Consider the following 19233-nt stretch of genomic DNA (forward strand, 5'->3'; position numbering starts at 1 on the left):
AAGTCCATACCAATCAGAGACCAAGGCTGTTCGGGGACAGGCAGAGGATGAAGAAGACCAGCAGGCTTCTGGCGAGGAGTCTTATCCCGGGCACAGACTGTGCAGGCCCGCACAAAATCAACAACATCCGTCTCCAGAGTCGGCCACCAATAGAAACGAGAGATGAGTTGCACGGATTTCTTGATGCCCGCATGGCCTGCGAGATGGGAGGAGTGACCCCATTTGAGGATTCCGAGGCGTTGGCATGGAGAGACGAAGGTCTTCCCTGGAGGAGTTTGCCTGATGGAGGCTGGAGAAGTGGAGATCAGGCAATCCGGAGGAATAATGTGTTGCGGAGAGAGCTCTACTTCCGAGGCCTCCGAGGAACGAGAGAGAGCATCGGCCCTAATGTTCTTATCGGCAGGGCGAAAGTGAATTTCAAAATTAAACCGGGCAAAGAACAGAGACCACCTGGCCTGGCGAGGATTCAGCCGTTGGGCAGACTGGAGATAGGAGAGATTCTTGTGATCGGTGTAAATAATAATTGGAAATTTTGATCCCTCCAGCAGATGCCTCCATTCCTCAAGTGCTAATTTAATGGCCAGAAGCTCTCGATCCCCGATGGAGTAGTTCCTCTCCGCCGGAGAGAAGGTCCTAGAAAAAAAACCACAAGTAACAGCATGCCCGGAAGAATTTTTTTGTAGAAGGACCGCTCCAGCTCCTACTGAGGAGGCATCAACCTCCAATAGGAAGGGTTTAGATGGGTCAGGTCTGGAGAGCACGGGAGCAGTAGAAAAGGCAGACTTGAGCCGTTTAAAGGCGTCTTCCGCTTGAGGAGGCCATGACTTAGGATTGGCATTCTTCTTGGTTAAAGCCACGATAGGAGCCACAATGGTGGAAAAATGTGGAATAAATTGTCTGTAATAATTGGCGAACCCCAAAAAACGTTGGATAGCACGGAGTCCGGAGGGGCGTGGCCAATCTAAGACGGCAGAGAGTTTGTCTGGATCCATATGTAGTCCCTGGCCAGAGACCAAGTATCCTAGGAAAGGAAGAGATTGACATTCAAACAGACATTTCTCCATTTTGGCATAAAGTTGATTGTCACGAAGTCTCTGAAGAACCATGCGGACATGCTGGCGGTGTTCTTCTAGGTTGGCAGAAAAAATCAGAATATCGTCCAGATACACAACAACACATGAATATAAGAGATCACGAAAAATTTCATTAACAAAGTCTTGGAAGACGGCAGGGGCGTTGCACAGGCCAAAGGGCATGACCAGATACTCAAAGTGTCCATCTCTAGTGTTAAATGCCGTTTTCCATTCATCCCCCTCCCTGATGCGGATGAGATTATAAGCACCTCTTAAGTCCAGTTTGGTAAAGATGTGGGCACCTTGGAGGCGATCAAAGAGTTCAGAGATAAGAGGTAGAGGGTAGCGGTTCTTTACCGTGATTTTATTAAGACCGCGGTAGTCAATGCAAGGACGTAGGGAGCCATCTTTTTTGGACACAAAGAAAAATCCAGCTCCGGCAGGAGAGGAGGATTTGCGGATAAAGCCTTTTTTTTAATTTTCCTGGATGTACTCAGACATAGCAAGAGTCTCTGGGGCGGACAGAGGATAAATTCTGCCCCGGGGTGGAGTAGTGCCCGGGAGGAGGTCAATAGGATAGTCATAAGGCCTGTGAGGAGGAAGAGTCTCAGCTTGTTTTTTGCAAAACACATCAGCAAAGTCCATATAGGCCTTAGGGAGACCGGTTACAGGGGGAACCACAGGGTCAGGGCAGGGAGTACTGGTAACCGGTTTAAGGCAGTCCTTGAAACAAGAGGTACCCCAACTCTTGATCTCCCCTGTGGACCAATCCAGGGTTGGGGAATGGTGTTGAAGCCAGGGTAGTCCAAGGAGAATTTCGGAAGTGCAATTGGAGAGGACCAAAAACTCAATTTTTTCGTGATGAGGTCCGATGCACATTAGGAGGGGTTCCGTGCGGTAACGCACGGCACAGTCCAATCTTTCATTGTTAACGCAATTGATGTAGAGAGGTCTGGCGAGACTGGTCACTGGGATGTTGAACCTGTTGATGAGAGAGGCCAAAATAAAGTTTCCTGCAGATCCGGAATCCAAGAAGGCCTTAGTGGAGAAGGAGAAGGTAGAGGCAGATATCCGCACAGGCACAGTAAGACGTGGAGAAGCAGAGTTGACATCAAGGACTGTTTCACCTTTGTGCGGAGTCAGCGTACGTCTTTCCAGGCGGGGAGGACGGATAGGACAATCCTTCAGGAAGTGTTCGGTACCGGCACAGTACAGGCAGAGATTCTCCATGCTGCGTCGTGTCCTCTCTTGAGGTGTCAGGCGAGACCGGTCAACTTGCATAGCCTCCACAGTGGGAGGCACAGGAACGGATTGCAGAGGACCAGAGGAGAGAGGAGCCGGGGAGAAAAAACGCCTCGTGCGAACAAAGTCCATATCCTGGCGGAGCTCCTGACGCCTTTCGGAAAAACGCATGTCAATGCGAGTGGCTAGATGAATGAGTTCATGTAGGTTAGCAGGAATTTCTCGTGCGGCCAGAACATCTTTAATGTTGCTGGATAGGCCTTTTTTAAAGGTCGCGCAGAGGGCCTCATTATTCCAGGATAGTTCTGAAGCAAGAGTACGGAATTGCACGGCGTACTCGCCAACGGAAGAATTACCCTGGACCAGGTTCAGCAGGGCAGTCTCAGCAGAAGAGGCTCGGGCAGGTTCCTCAAAGACACTTCGAATTTCCGAGAAGAAGGAGTGTACAGAGGCAGTGACGGGGTCATTGCGGTCCCAGAGCGGTGTGGCCCATGACAGAGCTTTTCCAGACAGAAGGCTGACTACGAAAGCCACCTTAGACCTTTCAGTAGGAAACTGGTCCGACATCATCTCCAAGTGCAGGGAACATTGTGAAAGAAAGCCACGGCAAAACTTAGAGTCCCCATCAAATTTATCCGGCAAGGATAGTCGTAGGCCTGAGGCGGCCACTCGCTGCGGAGGAGGTGCAGGAGCTGGCGGAGGAGATGATTGCTGAAGCTGTGGTAGTAGCTGCTGTAGCATCACGGTCAGTTGAGACAGCTGGTGGCCTTGTTGCGCTATCTGTTGTGACTGCTGGGCGACCACCGTGGTGAGGTCGGCGACAACTGGCAGAGGAACTTCAGCGGGATCCATGGCCGGATCTACTGTCACGATGCCGGCTGGCAGGAGGTGGATCCTCTGTGCCAGAGAGGGATTGGCGTGGACCGTGCTAGTGGACCAGTTCTAAGTCACTACTGGTGTTCACCAGAGCCCGCCGCAAAGCGGGATGGTCTTGCTGCGGCGGTAGTGACCAGGTCGTATCCACTAGCAACGGCTCAACCTCTCTGACTGCTGAAGATAGGCGCGGTACAAGGGAGAAGACAGAAGCAAGGTCGGACGTAGCAGAAGGTCGGGGCAGGCAGCAAGGATCGTAGTCAGGGGCAACGGAAGGAGGTCTGGAACACAGGCTAGGAACACACAAGGAACGCTTTCACTGGCACAATGGCAACAAGATCCGGCGAGGGAGTGCAGGGGAAGTGAGGTATACATAGGGAGTGCACAGGTGAACACACTGATTAGAACCACTGCGCCAATCAGCGGCGCAGTGGCCCTTTAAATCGCAGAGACCCGGCGCGCGCGCGCCCTAGGGAGCGGGGCCGCGCGCGCCGGGACAGGACCGACGGAGAGCGAGTCAGGTACGGGAGCCGGGGTGCGCATCGCGAGCGGGCGCCACCCGCATCGCGAATCGCATCCCGGCTGGAGGCGGTATCGCAGCGCACCCGGTCAGTGGATCTGACCGGGGCGCTGCGGGAGCGAGAGTGTAGCGAGCGCTCCGGGGAGGAGCGGGGACCCGGAGCGCTCGGCGTAACAGGAGGCTTCCCCACGTGCAGAACCTTGTGTCTCACAACACAGGCTCCTGCCTAGATCTGAGGAGACTCAATCTGACAGCCTGGAGATTGACAGGACCCTACTAAGGAGTGGGCTTCCTGCGGAGGTCTTGAGAACTATTGCACACTCTAGAGCAGAGTCTACAAACAAGGTTTACTCCAGGATAAAGAAGATTTTCCTTCAATGGTGTGCAACGAAAGAGGTAGTTACCTCAGATCCTCCTCTTTCTGCAATACTGCGTTTTCTCCAGGATGGCCTTGACAAGGGTCTTAGCCCATCCACCTTAAAGGTTCAGGTCGCAGCACTCTCTGCCTTCCTAGGCAGGTCTCTATCACAAGAATCCCTGGTTAGAAGATTCCTCAAAGGGGCTGAAAGACTTAAACCTACAGTTCTCAGACCTATTCCCAGTTGGGATTTAACCACTGTTCTCAGGGGGTTATGCTCTCCCCCCTTTGAACCTCTGGAAGAAGTAGACTTTAGGTATTTATCCCTTAAAGTCACTTTTTTATTGGCCATAACCTCAGCCAAGAGAGTGGGTGAGCTTCAGGCCCTTTCGGCTTTCGAGCCTTATACTGTTTTTCTACAGGACAGAGTCCTGTTGAGGTTTTTACCTACCTTCCTTCCTAAGGTTCCGACTTTCTCCAATACCAACCAGGTTATTTCTCTTCCAGTTCTACTGCCTAATCCATCCTCTCCTGAAGAAGCGGTTGACCACACTCTGGACATCTCTAGAGCTCTCAGAGTCTATATCTCAAGAACTGGAGAATTCAGGAAGTCGGAACACCTCCTTGTTTCTTTTTCTGGAAAGAACAAGGGCTTGAAAGCCTCTAAACCTACCCTAAGTAGGTGGATTAAGGAGGCAATCCGAGAGACCTTCATAGTCCAGGAGCTAACTCCTCCTGCCTTTGTCACTGCCCATTCCACTAGAGCAGTCTCTACTTCCTTTGCTGAGAAAAGGTCTGTTCCTCTGGAACAGATTTGTGCTGCTGCTTCTTGGAGCACCCACAATACTTTTTTGAGTCATTACAGGGTTAATGCCAAACGTTCGGAAGAGTTGGCCTTTGGGCAGTCAATCCTAAGTGCCACTCTGCCGTAGTCCCTCCCTATTTGTGTTATTACTCGCTAAGTCCCCACTTGTGCTGCTGGTTAGGACGTAAGGGAAGCGTTAATTTTTGACGTAAATTTGTTATCCCTTAGTCCTAACAGCAGCACACAAATTTCCCGCCCTAAACTTTTTTGTTACTTGTTATTAAGCGAGATGGCCTAGGGGAGGAGGCCTTTTATGAGGGGGCTAATTAATTTAAATTGCTTGGGCGGAATGAAAAATTCCACCGTCCTGCCAGCTTCACAGGGGCAGAACACCCCCGCTTGTGCTGCTGTTAGGACTAAGGGAAAACAAATTTACGTTAAAAATTAACGCTTCCCATTAGCAGGAGTCATGCACCTGTAGGGCCAGCACTTAGGTAAGTTCCCGCTTTTTTTCCCCAGGACTTCACCCTTGCACATATTACTACACGGGGAATGTCCCAGCAGGTAAAATGCAATCTCGTCACTCAGCTTCCATGGAACGTGCCGACACAGTGATATACTTTTCTCCACACAACATTGTGACACCGCACTCGGGTGTGGTTTTTCCTGCATGCGGTGGCGGCAGCATAGACCCAGCACCGGAGACAAAACCCTCATCAAGTGGGTTGGAAAGTATATTGCTGTGCCAGAATGCTCCCCGGAAATCGGGCCACAAGAAGTGAGGGTAGGTGATCTGCTCGGAACACCTTTAAGGTTTAACCCACTTAGATCACACATTGGAGCTTAATGAATGAATGATTTAAGATGAACATTTTCATTGAAATATAGAAATTGTATTAAAAAAAAGAACAAAATGGCATATTAAAGAGTTACTCCCCTGGAAATTTTTTTTTTTTTAAATCACCTGGTACCAGAAAGTTTAACAGATTTGTAAATGACTTCTATTTAAATATCTTAATCCCTCCAGTACTTATCAGCTGCTATATGCTCCACAGGAAGTTCTTTTCTTTTTGAATTTCCTTTCTGTCTGAGCACAGTGCTCTCTGCTGACACCTCTGTCCATGTCAAGAACTGTCCAGAGCAGGAGCAAATCCCCATAGCAAACCTAACTTACTCTGGACAGTTCCTGACATGGACAGAGGTGTCAGCAGAGAGCACTGTGGTCAGATAGAAAGGAAATTCAAAAAGAAAAGAACTTCCTCTGTAGTATACAGCAGCTGATAAGTACTGGAAGGTTAAAGATTCTTAAACTGAAGTAATTTACAAATCTGTTTAACTTTCTCGCACCAGTTGATTTAAAAAAGAAATGTTTTCCAGTGGAGTACCCCTTTACAAAACGCTGAGCTGCATTTCATATCAATCCAAATTCTGCCACACTGGGGGAGATTTATCAAAACCTGTGCAGAGGAAAAGTTGCCCAGTTGCCCATAGCAACCAATCCGATTGCTTCTTTCCTTTTTGCAGAGGCCTTGTTAAAAATGAAAGAAGCGATCTGATTGGTTGCTATGGGCAACTGGGCAACTTTTCCTCTGCACAGGTTTTGATAAATCTCCCCTATTGAGCTTACGGCACAAATTCCGCAGCAGATTTTTCTGCACCAGGAAATCCTGATTTCGGTGTCTGCAGAAAGAATGGACTTGTCTAATATTTCTGCCGATTCTGCTCAGAAATGTATTTCCGTCTATGAGACGGCACATTTCCTAGTGGTCCTACCAGATTATACAAATGTGCGACACGTCCGCCAGTGTTTTCGGGGTCATGTGAACCTGGCCTTAGTCGGGGAGCTGACATCACCGCTCTTGCTTCCAGGGCCAAGCGAGAAAGCTGCAGTCTTCCACCCCAATGAGGTAGATAACAGACAAACTGGGCCACATATAGGGGGTAGGTAAGTATATTCATCATCAGCGTCACCCGTACTACACACCAAGGTAAGTGCGGGTGACACTGATGACAGATTCCCTTTAATGTGACTCATGTGTATGGCCACAATGTACCTGTATGCACTCCTGACAATATCTAGGCATGATCCTCATGGTTTCCTAAGGCAGTATTTTCCATACAGTATGTCACCTGCTGTTGCAAAACTACAACTCTCAGCTTGGCATGCTGGGAGTTGTAGTTTTCCAACAGCTGCATCAAGGCGTCAGTGGACTCCTGGGTAGTCTGAGGCACTACCTGGCAGTATTGGATTTACTGAAACATGATGTTCAAGAGGTCCTTAGTTGGATTCTCATATATATATATATATATATATATATATATATATATATATATATACATATATCTCCTGATTATTCTTGTTTGCATTTAGGTAGAATGGTAAAACTATTGTTTGGCTCCACATTTCTGTTTTCTTTTGACATGCAATTTGAATTGGTAATGTATCAGCAGAGGCACAGCTCAAAGCCCAGGGGCTCAATGCAAATTCTGCAGTAGATCCACCACCTAACATTTGTCATTTATAATTCTGATGTGACAGAACTGCTGTGTCTGCACCACCTTATAAGTACCACCCTTTATACCAGCATAGGGTATAAGGCTAAGTTTCCACTTGTTTTTTTTATTTTTTTCTGCCAGTTTTTTGAAAACTGCCACTGCAGTTTTTGAGCCAAAGTCAGAAGTGGATCCATAATGGAGGAGAAGTGTGAGTCCTTCCTTTATATTTTTCATTCCTGTTGAATACACTTCTGGCTTTGGCTTAAAAACGGCCAGAAAAAAAAACAAGTGGAAACTTAGCCTAAGGTAGCTGTATTCCATCAAGCTTTAACACAGTGGTCTTCAAACTGTGGCCCTCCAGATGTTGCAAAACTACAATTCCCAGCATGCCCGGACAGCCGTTGGCTGTCCGGGCATGATGGGAGTTGTAGTTTTGCAACATCTGGAGGGCCACAGTTTGAAGACCGCTGCTTTAACATTATTTTGTCTCTACTGTGTTTATCGAGAAGGCAAGGAAAAAAAAAAAAAAACCCTTATGAGGTAGATGCCAATTGCCCCATACCAAAAGAAAAAATTCCTTCCAGACTCCAATATTGCAACAGAATAAATCCCTGGATCAACGTTCTCCCTATCAATCTAATATCCTTAAAGGGGTACTCCGGTGGAAAACTTTATTATTTTTTTTAATGAACTGGTGCCAGAAAGTTAAACAGATTTGTAAATTACTTCTATTAAAAAATCTTTACCCTTCCAGTATTTTTTAGCAGCTGTATGCTACAGAGGAAATTATTTTCTTTTTGAATTTCTTTTTTGTCTTGTCCACAGTGCTCTCTGCTGACACCTGATGTCCGTATCAGGAACTGTCCAGAGCAGGAGAAAATCCCCATAGCAAACCTATGCTGCTCTGGACAGTTCCTGATACAGACAGAGATGTCAGCAGAGAGCACTGTGGACAAGACAAAAAAGAAATTCAAAAAGAAAATAATTTCCTCTGTAGCATACAGCTGCTAAAAAGTATAGGAAGGGTAAAGATCTTTTAATAGAAGTAATTTACAAATCTGTTTAACTTTCTTAATGTTAATGTTATTATTCTCCAGAAACATGTCCAGACCCCTTTTGAACTATTTTATTGAGTTCACCATGACCACCTCCTCCGGGAGAGAATTCCACAGTCTCACTGCTCTTACAGTAAAGAACCCCAGTCTGTGCTGGTGTAGAAACCTTCTTTCCTCTAGACATAGAGGATGTCCCCTTGTTATGGATACAGTCCTGGGTATAAATAAATCATGGGAGAGATCTCTGTACGATCCCCTGATATATTTATACATAGTTATTAGGTCTCCCCTAAGCCTTCTTTTTTCTAAACTAAATAACCCTAATTCTGATAATCTTTCTGTGTACTGTAGTCCTCCCATTCCCCGTATTACCCTGGTTGCCCGTCTTTGCAACCTCTCCAGCTCCACTATATCTTTCTTGTACACAGGTGCCCAGTACTGTACACAGTATTCTATGTGAGGTCTGACTAGTGATTTGTACAGTGGTAGAATTATTTCCTTGTCGTGGGCATCTTTGCCCCTATTGATGCCCCCCATGATTTTATTTGCCTTTTATGTATGATAATATTCCATTAGAGGGAGGTGCCTTTGCAGAATCTATCCAGGTAATACTGTGTAGTTTGTGTAAAACTGGTAATAACCAATGTGGAAATTGGTCCCAATGACAGTAGAAAGGCTCAGCCTGGCCTTACAATATATTGCGGAATTCTGTCGACAATTGTTCATTCCAACCCACATACATAGTCAGGTTTAGATTAGCATTCATATGTGTTCTGAATGGAGAGAGGGGACAACAACCCACTCATCTTCCCCAAACATCTGCCATCGGGGATAAGTTGGAACCCACCCATAAATGTTAGATATTTGGCTAGTCACATCAAAATTGTTGGGTTTGGCTATCATTCGTGTGTATGACCCCCTTTTATTCTAGTTAGATATCCTAATGTTATCTTCTCTTCTTTGTCCACAGCTTTACAACTCTTTATTCTACGTCCCTCTAAGTTTACACCAGGGGTGAGTATAACTTTATTTCAACAAAAATCTATGGAAAAGTAAAAGTTTCAGAACTGGTGTCATCAGGTAATTGTGTTGATCTTCTACAGAGCGTTCAACCTACGCCCTACTTAGCACTCCTCAGTGATCCTTACATTCTCGTAGCTGCAGGTACGTCACAGCTCATCTGTCAATGACTGGAGTGTTCACATATTTTCCTTTTGTGACCTGATTCCAAAATTGTGGTGGAACTTTGGGGATTTTGAGGAAACCTTGTGCTTACATTTTGGATTCTTTTTTTTTCTCACTAGGGGCTCTTGCCATTGCTAATATGGCTGTTGGAGTTATGGAACCCACCCTCCCCATATGGATGATGGAAACTATGTGCTCACCCAACTGGCAACTAGGTACATGTTATGCCAAAGTGGTTCCCATGACCTTGCACAATACTGCTGATAAAAGGAGTTGTCCTACCATTACTGGTTCTCTATTCACTGGAGTATATGTGTGTTATCACAGGGGGTCCCACCCAGGGCCGGCCTTTGGGGTGTGCGAGCTGTGCGGCTGCACAGGGCGCCTGAACACCTAAGGCCGGCCCTGGTCCCACCGTTGGGACTTCTGCAATCTCAAGAATGGTAGTCCCGAGTATGGATTACGTGTGCACACTGCTGAAAATAGCCGGCACTCACCAGCAGTCCTATAGTTAATAAATGGAGCACCAGTAAGCCCGTGTGGATTGAGATTTGGGGGGGTTAGGGTTTGACCACTGATTATACATTTATACTCCAGTGGATAAGTGTTTCATGGTGGTACAACCCCATTAAGACCATACTGTATTGGACTATAAAGACATTTCCCAACATACAGTAGAATTTTAGCACTTAAAAGGGAACATTCCGGTGGTGGGAGCTCGTGACATCATAGCCCCGCCCCCTCATGACTTTACACCCGGCCCCTCAATGCAAGTCCATGGGAGGGGGCGTGACGGATGTCACGCCCCCTCCCATAGACTTGCATTGAGGGGGTGTGGTGGGGCATCATGAGGGGCGGGGCTATGATGTCAAAAGCTCCCGGCGCCGACTCCAGCGTTCAGAACAGTTTGTTCCAAATGCTAAGCAGCGGAGTACCACCTTTAAATAGGTGTTGTCTGGGTTCATAATTTTTTTTTTAAATATGGCTGGGGGCATGCTATTGCACAGTAGTATAAATAAAAAACTCATACCTACCCCAGTCCCCCCCACAGCTTCCGTTTTAGTGCCCATTACTGCTTGTGAAACTAGTTGTCAAAGCTGGAGCTGCCAATCACTGAATGAGGTGGGACTGAGTGGGCTGGGAGATCAGAGTAGTTGAGAGGTGAGTGTCTTCTATTTTTTATTTTTACCATACCCATTGTTGCTGCCATCTGTACAATGTAAGCGAAATAGAGGAAATTGGCTTCTATTTTAGGAGGCTGTTGTGCAGAGCGGTGGCTGCTCAGCATCACATTATATGTCTCCTGGATATCAAAGCACTCAATCAACCTCCAGCCTCCACAATCGTATTACAGGAGCATTAACAACTTACACGCAATTCTCCTAAGGTTGTGCCAAACCGATTTACAGCGGCTGGAAGATTTAACCATTTCATCACTGACCGGTCAAATCTGGAAAAGGATAAAGGTGTCTAGATAAAGTAAACCGAATTTATTCGGCAATTATTTTATTACACAACTAGCTTAGTACCCCTAAACTTTGTGGGAGAGGAACTAAAATGATGCTCTCCTCCTTATTTCCTGTACTCATATCCCATCCTCATATCATGACCTTATATGCCGTCCTTATATCCCATTCTCATATCCCGTCCTGATATCCCGACCTCATATCCAGACCTAATATATCAACCTCATATTCCGTGCTGATATCCTGACCTTATATCCCTTCTTCATATTAGACCTCACATCCAGTCCTGATATTCTGACCTCCTATTCCAACTACTTATCCCGACCACATATCTCATCCTCACATCCCAACCACATATCCCATCCTCATATCCCATCCCCCTCACTAACTATTCTCTAAACCTGCCGGACAGTCTTCAGAACGTCATGCCCCGTCCCCTCAATGCAAGTCTATGGGAGGGGGTGTGACGCCCCACCCCCTCAATGCAAGTCTATGGGAGGGGGCGTGACGCCCCCTCCCATAGACTTGCATTGAGGGGGTGGGGCATGATGTCATGAGGGGGCAGGGCTATGATGTCACAAGCTCCCAGCATTGGCTCCAGCGTTCGGAACAGTTTGTTCCAAACGCTGAGCAGTGGAGAACCCCTTTAAGAGTTCCGGGCAATCCCTGCAGCCTGAGAGTAACAAGTAACCGGAATCCATCCCATATCTAGAAGTCATGTTCTTCCAGTAATAAAAACACACTGACTCTGACCGTTCCTCCAATATCAACTGTGCTGGTTTCCTTTAACAGGTTTGGCTTTCCTACCGGCTAGCATCTCGTACCTTCTATGCACCAACCTATTTGGCACTCTGTCACACAAGATGGGGAGGTGGGTCTCTTTTTTATTATACTTTTAGATATTCAGCATATTAGGAATTCACTGAAGACTCACTCGGCATTTTCTTTCTTTTAGGTGGTTGTGCACATTTGTTGGAATGTTAATCGTGGGAGTCAGCCTAATCTGTGTGAGTATCAGTAGCTCAGAATGTGGTTAATGTGGCCCCTCCCCCATACAGGAAAGTTGGCAGAACATGGCAATTTAGATAAAGTATAATATATATATATGTATATATATATATATATATATATATATATATATATATATATATATATATATACTAAGATAACACAATGTAACTCCAGGTCAATCACACTTCTGTGAAATCACACTGTCTACTCTGGAAGCAACACTGGTTGACAATCAATTCCACATGCTGTTGTGCAAATGGAACAGAACACAGGTGGAAATAATAGGCAATTAGCAAGACACCCCCAATAAAGGAGTGGTTCTGCAGGTGGTGACCACAGACCACTTCTTAGTTCCTATGCTTCCTGGCTGATGTTTTGGTCACTTTTGAATGCTGGCGGTGCTTTCACTCTAGTGGTATCATGAGACGGAGTCTTCAACCCACACAAGTGGCTCAGGTAGTGCAGCTCATCCAGGATGGCACATCAATGCGAGCTGTGGCAAGAAGGTTTGCTGTGTCTGTCAGTGTAGTGTCCAGAGCATGGAGGCGCTACAAGGAGACAGGCCAGTACATCAGGAGATGTGGAGGAGGCCGCAGGAGGGCAACAACCCAGCAGCAGAACTGACACCACAAAAGCAGCTGCCGATTAGATCTCATGGCTCACAATTAGTAATGAATTATTAGATAAACCTAACAGGGGTTTTCTGTGCTGAGCTATTTGAGAGCAGGGGCTGCACTGTTTTCGCAGTCAACCCTCTTGGTCGCCATGAACCTGTGGTGGTTTCATGCTGCCCATGGTTCAGGCAAGGAGCAGGATCATAACATACTATAATTTACTCTGAACTTATACTTATAAGTCCCCAGGAGCAGGATAAGTAGTCTCAGGGGTGGTCTCTGTAGCTGCTCCTTGCTGGCTGGCCTTGAGTGATGCGCCTCTCCTGAAACCGCCAAAGGGTTCCCTTTAATTCCAGGATTAGGTCATGCTGCTCACTTTTGATTTAGTAAAAATCATGTACACAGACACAATAGCATTAAAAAAAGTATTCACAAAATAGATTAAAACTTTACTTTTCTACTCTCTTTATGGTGCATCTCTGCACCCCTTTTTCTGTCTAGGTTCCACTAGCTGTCAACATATATGGTCTTATTGGTCCTAATGCTGGCATTGGCATTGCCCTAGGAATGGTTGATGCATCAATTGTGCCCATCATGGGACACCTAGTAGATCTACGTCATACATCTGTGTACGGTGGGATATATGCCATCACGGACATTGCTCTTTGCTTGGGATTGGCAGTGGGTAAGATTACATTTATATATATATATATACATATATTGTCTACTATAAATGTGTAATGATTAACTCTGTAAAGGATGGTATACATACTCCATATTTCTGTCTTAAGTATATATATATATATTATAATCAGGAAAGAATCGGCACTGTGTTCAGGACTCCAGGTCCAGGTGGGTGCTCTGCTGTCTGGGATAGGACTCAATATCCCTTGAATATCCAGTCAACAAAAGAGAGAAGCGGCACTCCAAGGTAGGTAGAAAAAAGTAGTGGTTTATTCACCCATCATGTGAATAGTGCTACGTTTCGGTCTTCTCAATGAGACCTTTTTCAAGCCAGTGGTACAATATACATCACTTCCCTTTATATGGTGCTAATCAGTGACATCAGTACTTCTGATTTGCATTATATATGCATATAAACAAAATCACAATACATAAATCTATACAGTGTATCACAAAATATACAACAAAAAAGCATATAGTGTTATGCAACATATCATGTGTCAGCAATCTTCATATTCCGATCATCAGTGTTTGTGTAATATCAACCATAAAACATAATAGTTTCCATAAAGTGGGCTGTGACTTGCCCATACACCTTCCGTGACATGTATACGCCCCCAGCTTCCATTCAACACGCTGTCTCCGTTTGTAAACAAACAGAGAGCGCAGGACCGGAACCACTGTTCACAGTTCTCGCGCTCCCGCGATGTTTGCTCAGGATTACAGACGGCCAATCGTGTGCACACTAGTATGCGCAGGCGCATTCAGGTATGAGCGCGTAAATGCGGAAAAACATTCGCGCACGCGCATATCCTTGCGCATGTGTACCTGTGATTGCACCCAATGCTTCAAGATGAATTTGCGGATATTGCGAGAGTTAGCCTCCAACATGGAGCGCATGCGTAGTATGTTCTCTTATCTCCGCAAGGTCATCTTGGATGCTGGAAAAGGTCAATAGCTGCCCAAAACATACAAATAAAGGTGTAGTTGTCTCTAGCAGCCTATGTCCGCGGGGAAAGGAAAAATATAAATCTATAAATATAAGTAAATTAATATATATAGTAATAGATATTGTGATGTAAATACTAATGAGTCCCCCAATGGTAAGTGACTATACATACAAACATGCATGGCATTTATTTTTAAATTTTTTAGTTCCGTCCGTGAACTATATATAATACACCACGGCCCGTAACTTATGTAGTTATGGACGTCAGGAAGGTGTACATAACACTCTCCAGCCCGTACCTAGGATATGGGGGAAACACAACATGGTCAGTCAAGGTGATAGAGGTACAGTGTTCCTGTCACCTCCCACCTGTCCTCCATATATAAGTAAAAACCACAGTCATTCAAGGTACGGCCCTGCAATGTATCTGAACACTGCATGACCCGTAGTTAAATTCATCCAGACAGCACCATTGAGAGACTCTTACCCAAATAAATCAAAATATATTCTAATACTAAGTAAGTATCCCCGCCGACTTAAAAGGATGCACAGGTACAATCTACATATCCATATGAATAGTTTAATGGGCATATTGAGTATAGATAATATTCATAATGTGTATGCCCCTTGGTCCCCTGGTCCCAGAGCAAAGACATCGGTATAAGAAAAAGTCTATATATCAGATATCAATGATTGTAAACTTCTACGGAAACTTCAGCTGATGTAACAGTCGTGTTGAAGGGTGTATCTTGGGGATTCATGTGAGTCCAAATATTTCCAGAAAAACTGTGAAGAAAAATACATAAATGTCAATGAAAAAAAAAAAGGGAAAAGGAAAAGAGAAAATGTATAATAACTCATACTACAGAGGAATAGACAATCAATCAGGTCAGTCGGAGATCAAAATAATGGGGCAGATATTATAATCTTACATAAATGGTTTTAATGAAAAGTCAATGTTTAATCCAGCAGGATGTAGAGTACATAATCTATCAATCCACATTAATTCTCGCCTTTTTAATATATTGACCCTATCACCTCCTCGTCTGGATCGAGGTACGTAGTCAATAATCATAAATCCTAATTGTTCAAGTTTATGGTTGCATTCTAAGAAATGTCTGGGGACTGGAAATTCAGTCTTGCCTGTTCGTATGGTCGATTGATGATTATTGAGCCTTGTTTTGAATGACATGGTAGTCTCCCCCACGTAAATCAATAAACATGGGCAAATAAGAACATAAATGGCAAAGTCAGATTTACAAGTGACATGATGGTGTATTCTATATTCTTTACCTGATTTTGGATGTTCGAATATGTCCCCTTTGATCATCAGTTTACAGTTATCACAGTTCATACAAGGATAACATCCTGGTTTAAGTTTGGAGGCAAGGTTTACATCCATAGTTAGGTCTGTCCGAACCAATTTATCCCTTAGACCCTTAGATTTTGGGCCCTTCTATAAGCTAAGATTGGAGGTACACTTAATTCAGGGATCTTTTCAAGCGAGTGAGTGAGAATGTTTCAGTGTCTGCGTGTACTTTGCCCAATACTGACACTCACAGGAGTGTACGTTGTCACAAATGGAATCCTTCTGATTTCACTCTCAATAGGGGCCCTGGATGTAATATCTCCTCTCTCTTCAATGCTTCGACCCGCCGGTGATGCAAGTGCACTACCTGTTTAGGGTAACCCCTGTTGGTAAATTTCCACCCCATTTCACTCAGTCTCTCATCCAGTGTATCTGGATCTTCCACGATCCTCTTCACCCTGAGGAACTGGCTGAATGGGAGAGACTTAATCATGCCCCTAGGGTGTGCACTATCAAACCGCAATAGATTATTTCTATCCGTGGGCTTAACAAATAGATCAGTAACTAACCTACCATCCACCACACTCACCCAGGTGTCTAGAAACTGTATCCCTGTCTTGGAGGCTACCATCGTGAATTTGATATCTCTGTCAATGTCATTCAATTGTGTAAAAAAGTCATTCAATTCATCTTCAGAACCTGTCCAGATCGCAAAGATGTCATCTATATAACGCCACCATCTTGACACTTTGTCAAAACGGTGCAACGTATATATAGATGACTCTTCCATATCGGCCATAACGATATTGGCATATGTGGGGGCCATATTGGACCCCATTGCCATCCCCTTAAATTGTATATAGAATTTGTCTTCACATAGGAAATAATTACACGTCAATATGATTTCTACCAGGCCTATAATGAATTCCTGACAATCCATGGAGTGCGAACTGTTGTTCAACACCTTAGTGATGCTCTGTATATCATGATTGATAGAGGTATACAGGCTCACTACATCAAAGGAAACCAATATACACTCGGTAGGGAGTTCAACCTCTTTCAGTTTCATCAGAAAATCGGAAGTATTGCGAATGTACGATGCCGAATTAACAGCATGTTCCCTCAAGATCTTATCAACATAAATGGCTGACGGGCTGAGAATAGAATCTCGGCCCGATACTATGGGGCGCCCTGGTGGATTATCAAGCCTCTTATGGATTTTAGGCAACATATAGATCATGGGGGTCTTAGGATGTTTTGGCAGTAGGAACGTATGTAAGTCCTCGTCGATCACATCTATAGCCAGAGCATGATCTACAAGGGTCTTTAATCTACGTTCCACCATGTGTCTGGGGTCATAATTAACACATTTGTAGACCTCCTGGTCCTGTATCTGTCTGTACACTTCCTTCATATAGTCGGTTTTGTCCACAATGACAACCGCACCGCCCTTATCGGCGGGTTTGATGACGATGTTGTCATTATGGACAATCCCTTGTAATGTCTGATGTTCAGATTTAGACATATTATTGAATCGTCTCGTATTCCCCTTAGACTCTCTAAGTTTAGAAATATCCTTTTCCACTAGAGTCACAAAGGTTTCAATGGCATCAGAAGTCACTGGAGGCATGAATTGACTATTATTATGGAGATTCACATCTCTCAGCCGTAACTCACTCATGTGTTCCCCCAGTGACCTAATTGTACCTGTGGACTCAGTGGAAACCCAAACTTTAAGTTTGATACTCCTGACATATGTAGCTAGGTCAGCTTGTAATTGTACCTTGTCTATATGAGGTGTCGGACAGAAGGATAAACCACGATTCAAAATGTCAAGCTCAGACCTAGAAAGTACAAAAGAAGAAATATTTACCACAAGAGTCTGTGTATCATGCAGTCCTTCTATTTGTTGGTCCCCGCTCTGCCCACTTTGCTCCGAGTGATTTTCTTTTCTTCGGTTACGACCCCCTCTTCTTGTATGTCGCTTCTTTCTGGGCTGTTCAGTCTCTCTATTCCTAAAAAAGGAACCTTGGGGCCTTTATTCTGTGGTTTCCCTTTAGTTGTTGCAGGTTTAGGTCCTCTTTTCCTCTGATTCTGTGGTTCAGGTCCTTGCCAACTGTAGACATGGCCGACTCGATAGTCCTCTTTATCCCGGTGCAATTTTTGTCGCTTACTCTCCTCCTGTTCCTCTTTAAATTTTTTGAGGATATTGGTTAGTTTCTCTTTATAGGTGTCGAATTCAGTAGTATCCAGTGATGTGCGTAACAAATTCTCACTCTCAGTGACCTTACATTCCATCATGCTAATTTCTTTCTGTAAATATTCAATATTCAACAGTATAAGGTCAAAGGCGTATTTGTTAGTTAGACCCTCAAAAGTATGGCAAAAGTCCATGTTGTGAGGAAATAAATTGGGTCTGAGGTGTAGTCTTAATCCACGTGGAATCATGTTACATTGATAGTACTTGACCTTTTCCGACATCCAAGATGACCTTGCGGAGATAAGAGAACATTCTATGCATGCGCTCCATGTTGGAGGCTAACTCTCGCGATATCCGCAAATTCATCTTGAAGCATTGGGTGCAATCACAGGTACGCATGCGCGAGGATATGCGCGTACGCGAATGTTTTTCCGCGTTTGTGCACATATGCGCTCATACCTGAATGCGCCTGCGCATACTAGTGTGCACACGATTGGCCGTCTGTAACCCTGAGCAAACATCGCGGGAGCGCGAGAACTGTGAACAGTGGTTCCGGTCCTACGCTCTCTGTTTGTTTACAAACGGAGAAAGCGTGTTGAATGGAAGCTGGGGGCGTATACATGTCACGGAAGGTGTATGGGCAAGTCACAGCCCATTTTATGGAAACTATTATGTTTTATGGTTGATATTACACAAACACTGATGATCGGAATATGAAGATTGCTGACACATGATATGTTGCATAGCACTATATGCTTTTTTTGTTGTATATTTTGTGATACACTGTATAGATTTATGTTTTGTGATTTTGTTTATATGCATATATTATGCAAATCAGAAGTACTGATGTCACTGATTAGCACCATATAAAAGGAAGTGATGTATGTTGTACCACTGGCTTGAAAAAGGTCTCATTGAGAAGACCGAAACGTAGCACTATTCACATGATGGGTGAATAAACCACTACTTTTTTCTACCTACCTTGGAGTGCCGCTTCTCTCTTTTGTTGACTCTATATATATATATATATATATATATATATATATATATATACACACACACACACATACTCACTGGCCACTTTATTAGGTATACCTTGTTAGTACTTCATTCTTTGTGGCATATTTTTTTTTACAAGGTGCTGGAAACATGATGGCATCAAGCAGTTGCTTCAGATTTGTTGACTGCACATCCAGGGTGTAAATCTCCCATTCCACCACATCCCAATATCCAACCGCTGGGATATGTCTTTATTCATGACATATCTTCTTAACCAAGCAATTGAACAGGCGTGCTAAAAGTGTACCTGTCACCCAAAAAACTTTTTAGATTTTGTTAATCAATGTATTAGAAACAACTTTCTAATACCATGTGATTAACAAAAATGTAACTT

At 44.5% G+C, this 19233-nt stretch overlaps 1 protein-coding gene across 1 annotated transcript in view; it reads left to right on the plus strand.

The window, feature by feature from the left end:
* Positions 1–19233, plus strand: part of LOC130367985 (chromaffin granule amine transporter-like) — a 66194-nt gene that overhangs the window by 33556 nt on the left and 13405 nt on the right. Inside the window, exons 8-13 of the mRNA XM_056571114.1 lie at positions 9393–9436; positions 9526–9586; positions 9727–9822; positions 11866–11944; positions 12029–12080; positions 13200–13383. Of these exons, the coding sequence (XP_056427089.1) occupies positions 9393–9436; positions 9526–9586; positions 9727–9822; positions 11866–11944; positions 12029–12080; positions 13200–13383 (516 nt within the window). The remainder of the gene's footprint in view (positions 1–9392; positions 9437–9525; positions 9587–9726; positions 9823–11865; positions 11945–12028; positions 12081–13199; positions 13384–19233) is intronic.

Source organism: Hyla sarda, chromosome 4 (genome assembly GCF_029499605.1).
Source record: "Hyla sarda isolate aHylSar1 chromosome 4, aHylSar1.hap1, whole genome shotgun sequence".
Classification (NCBI taxonomy): Eukaryota; Metazoa; Chordata; class Amphibia; order Anura; family Hylidae; genus Hyla; species Hyla sarda.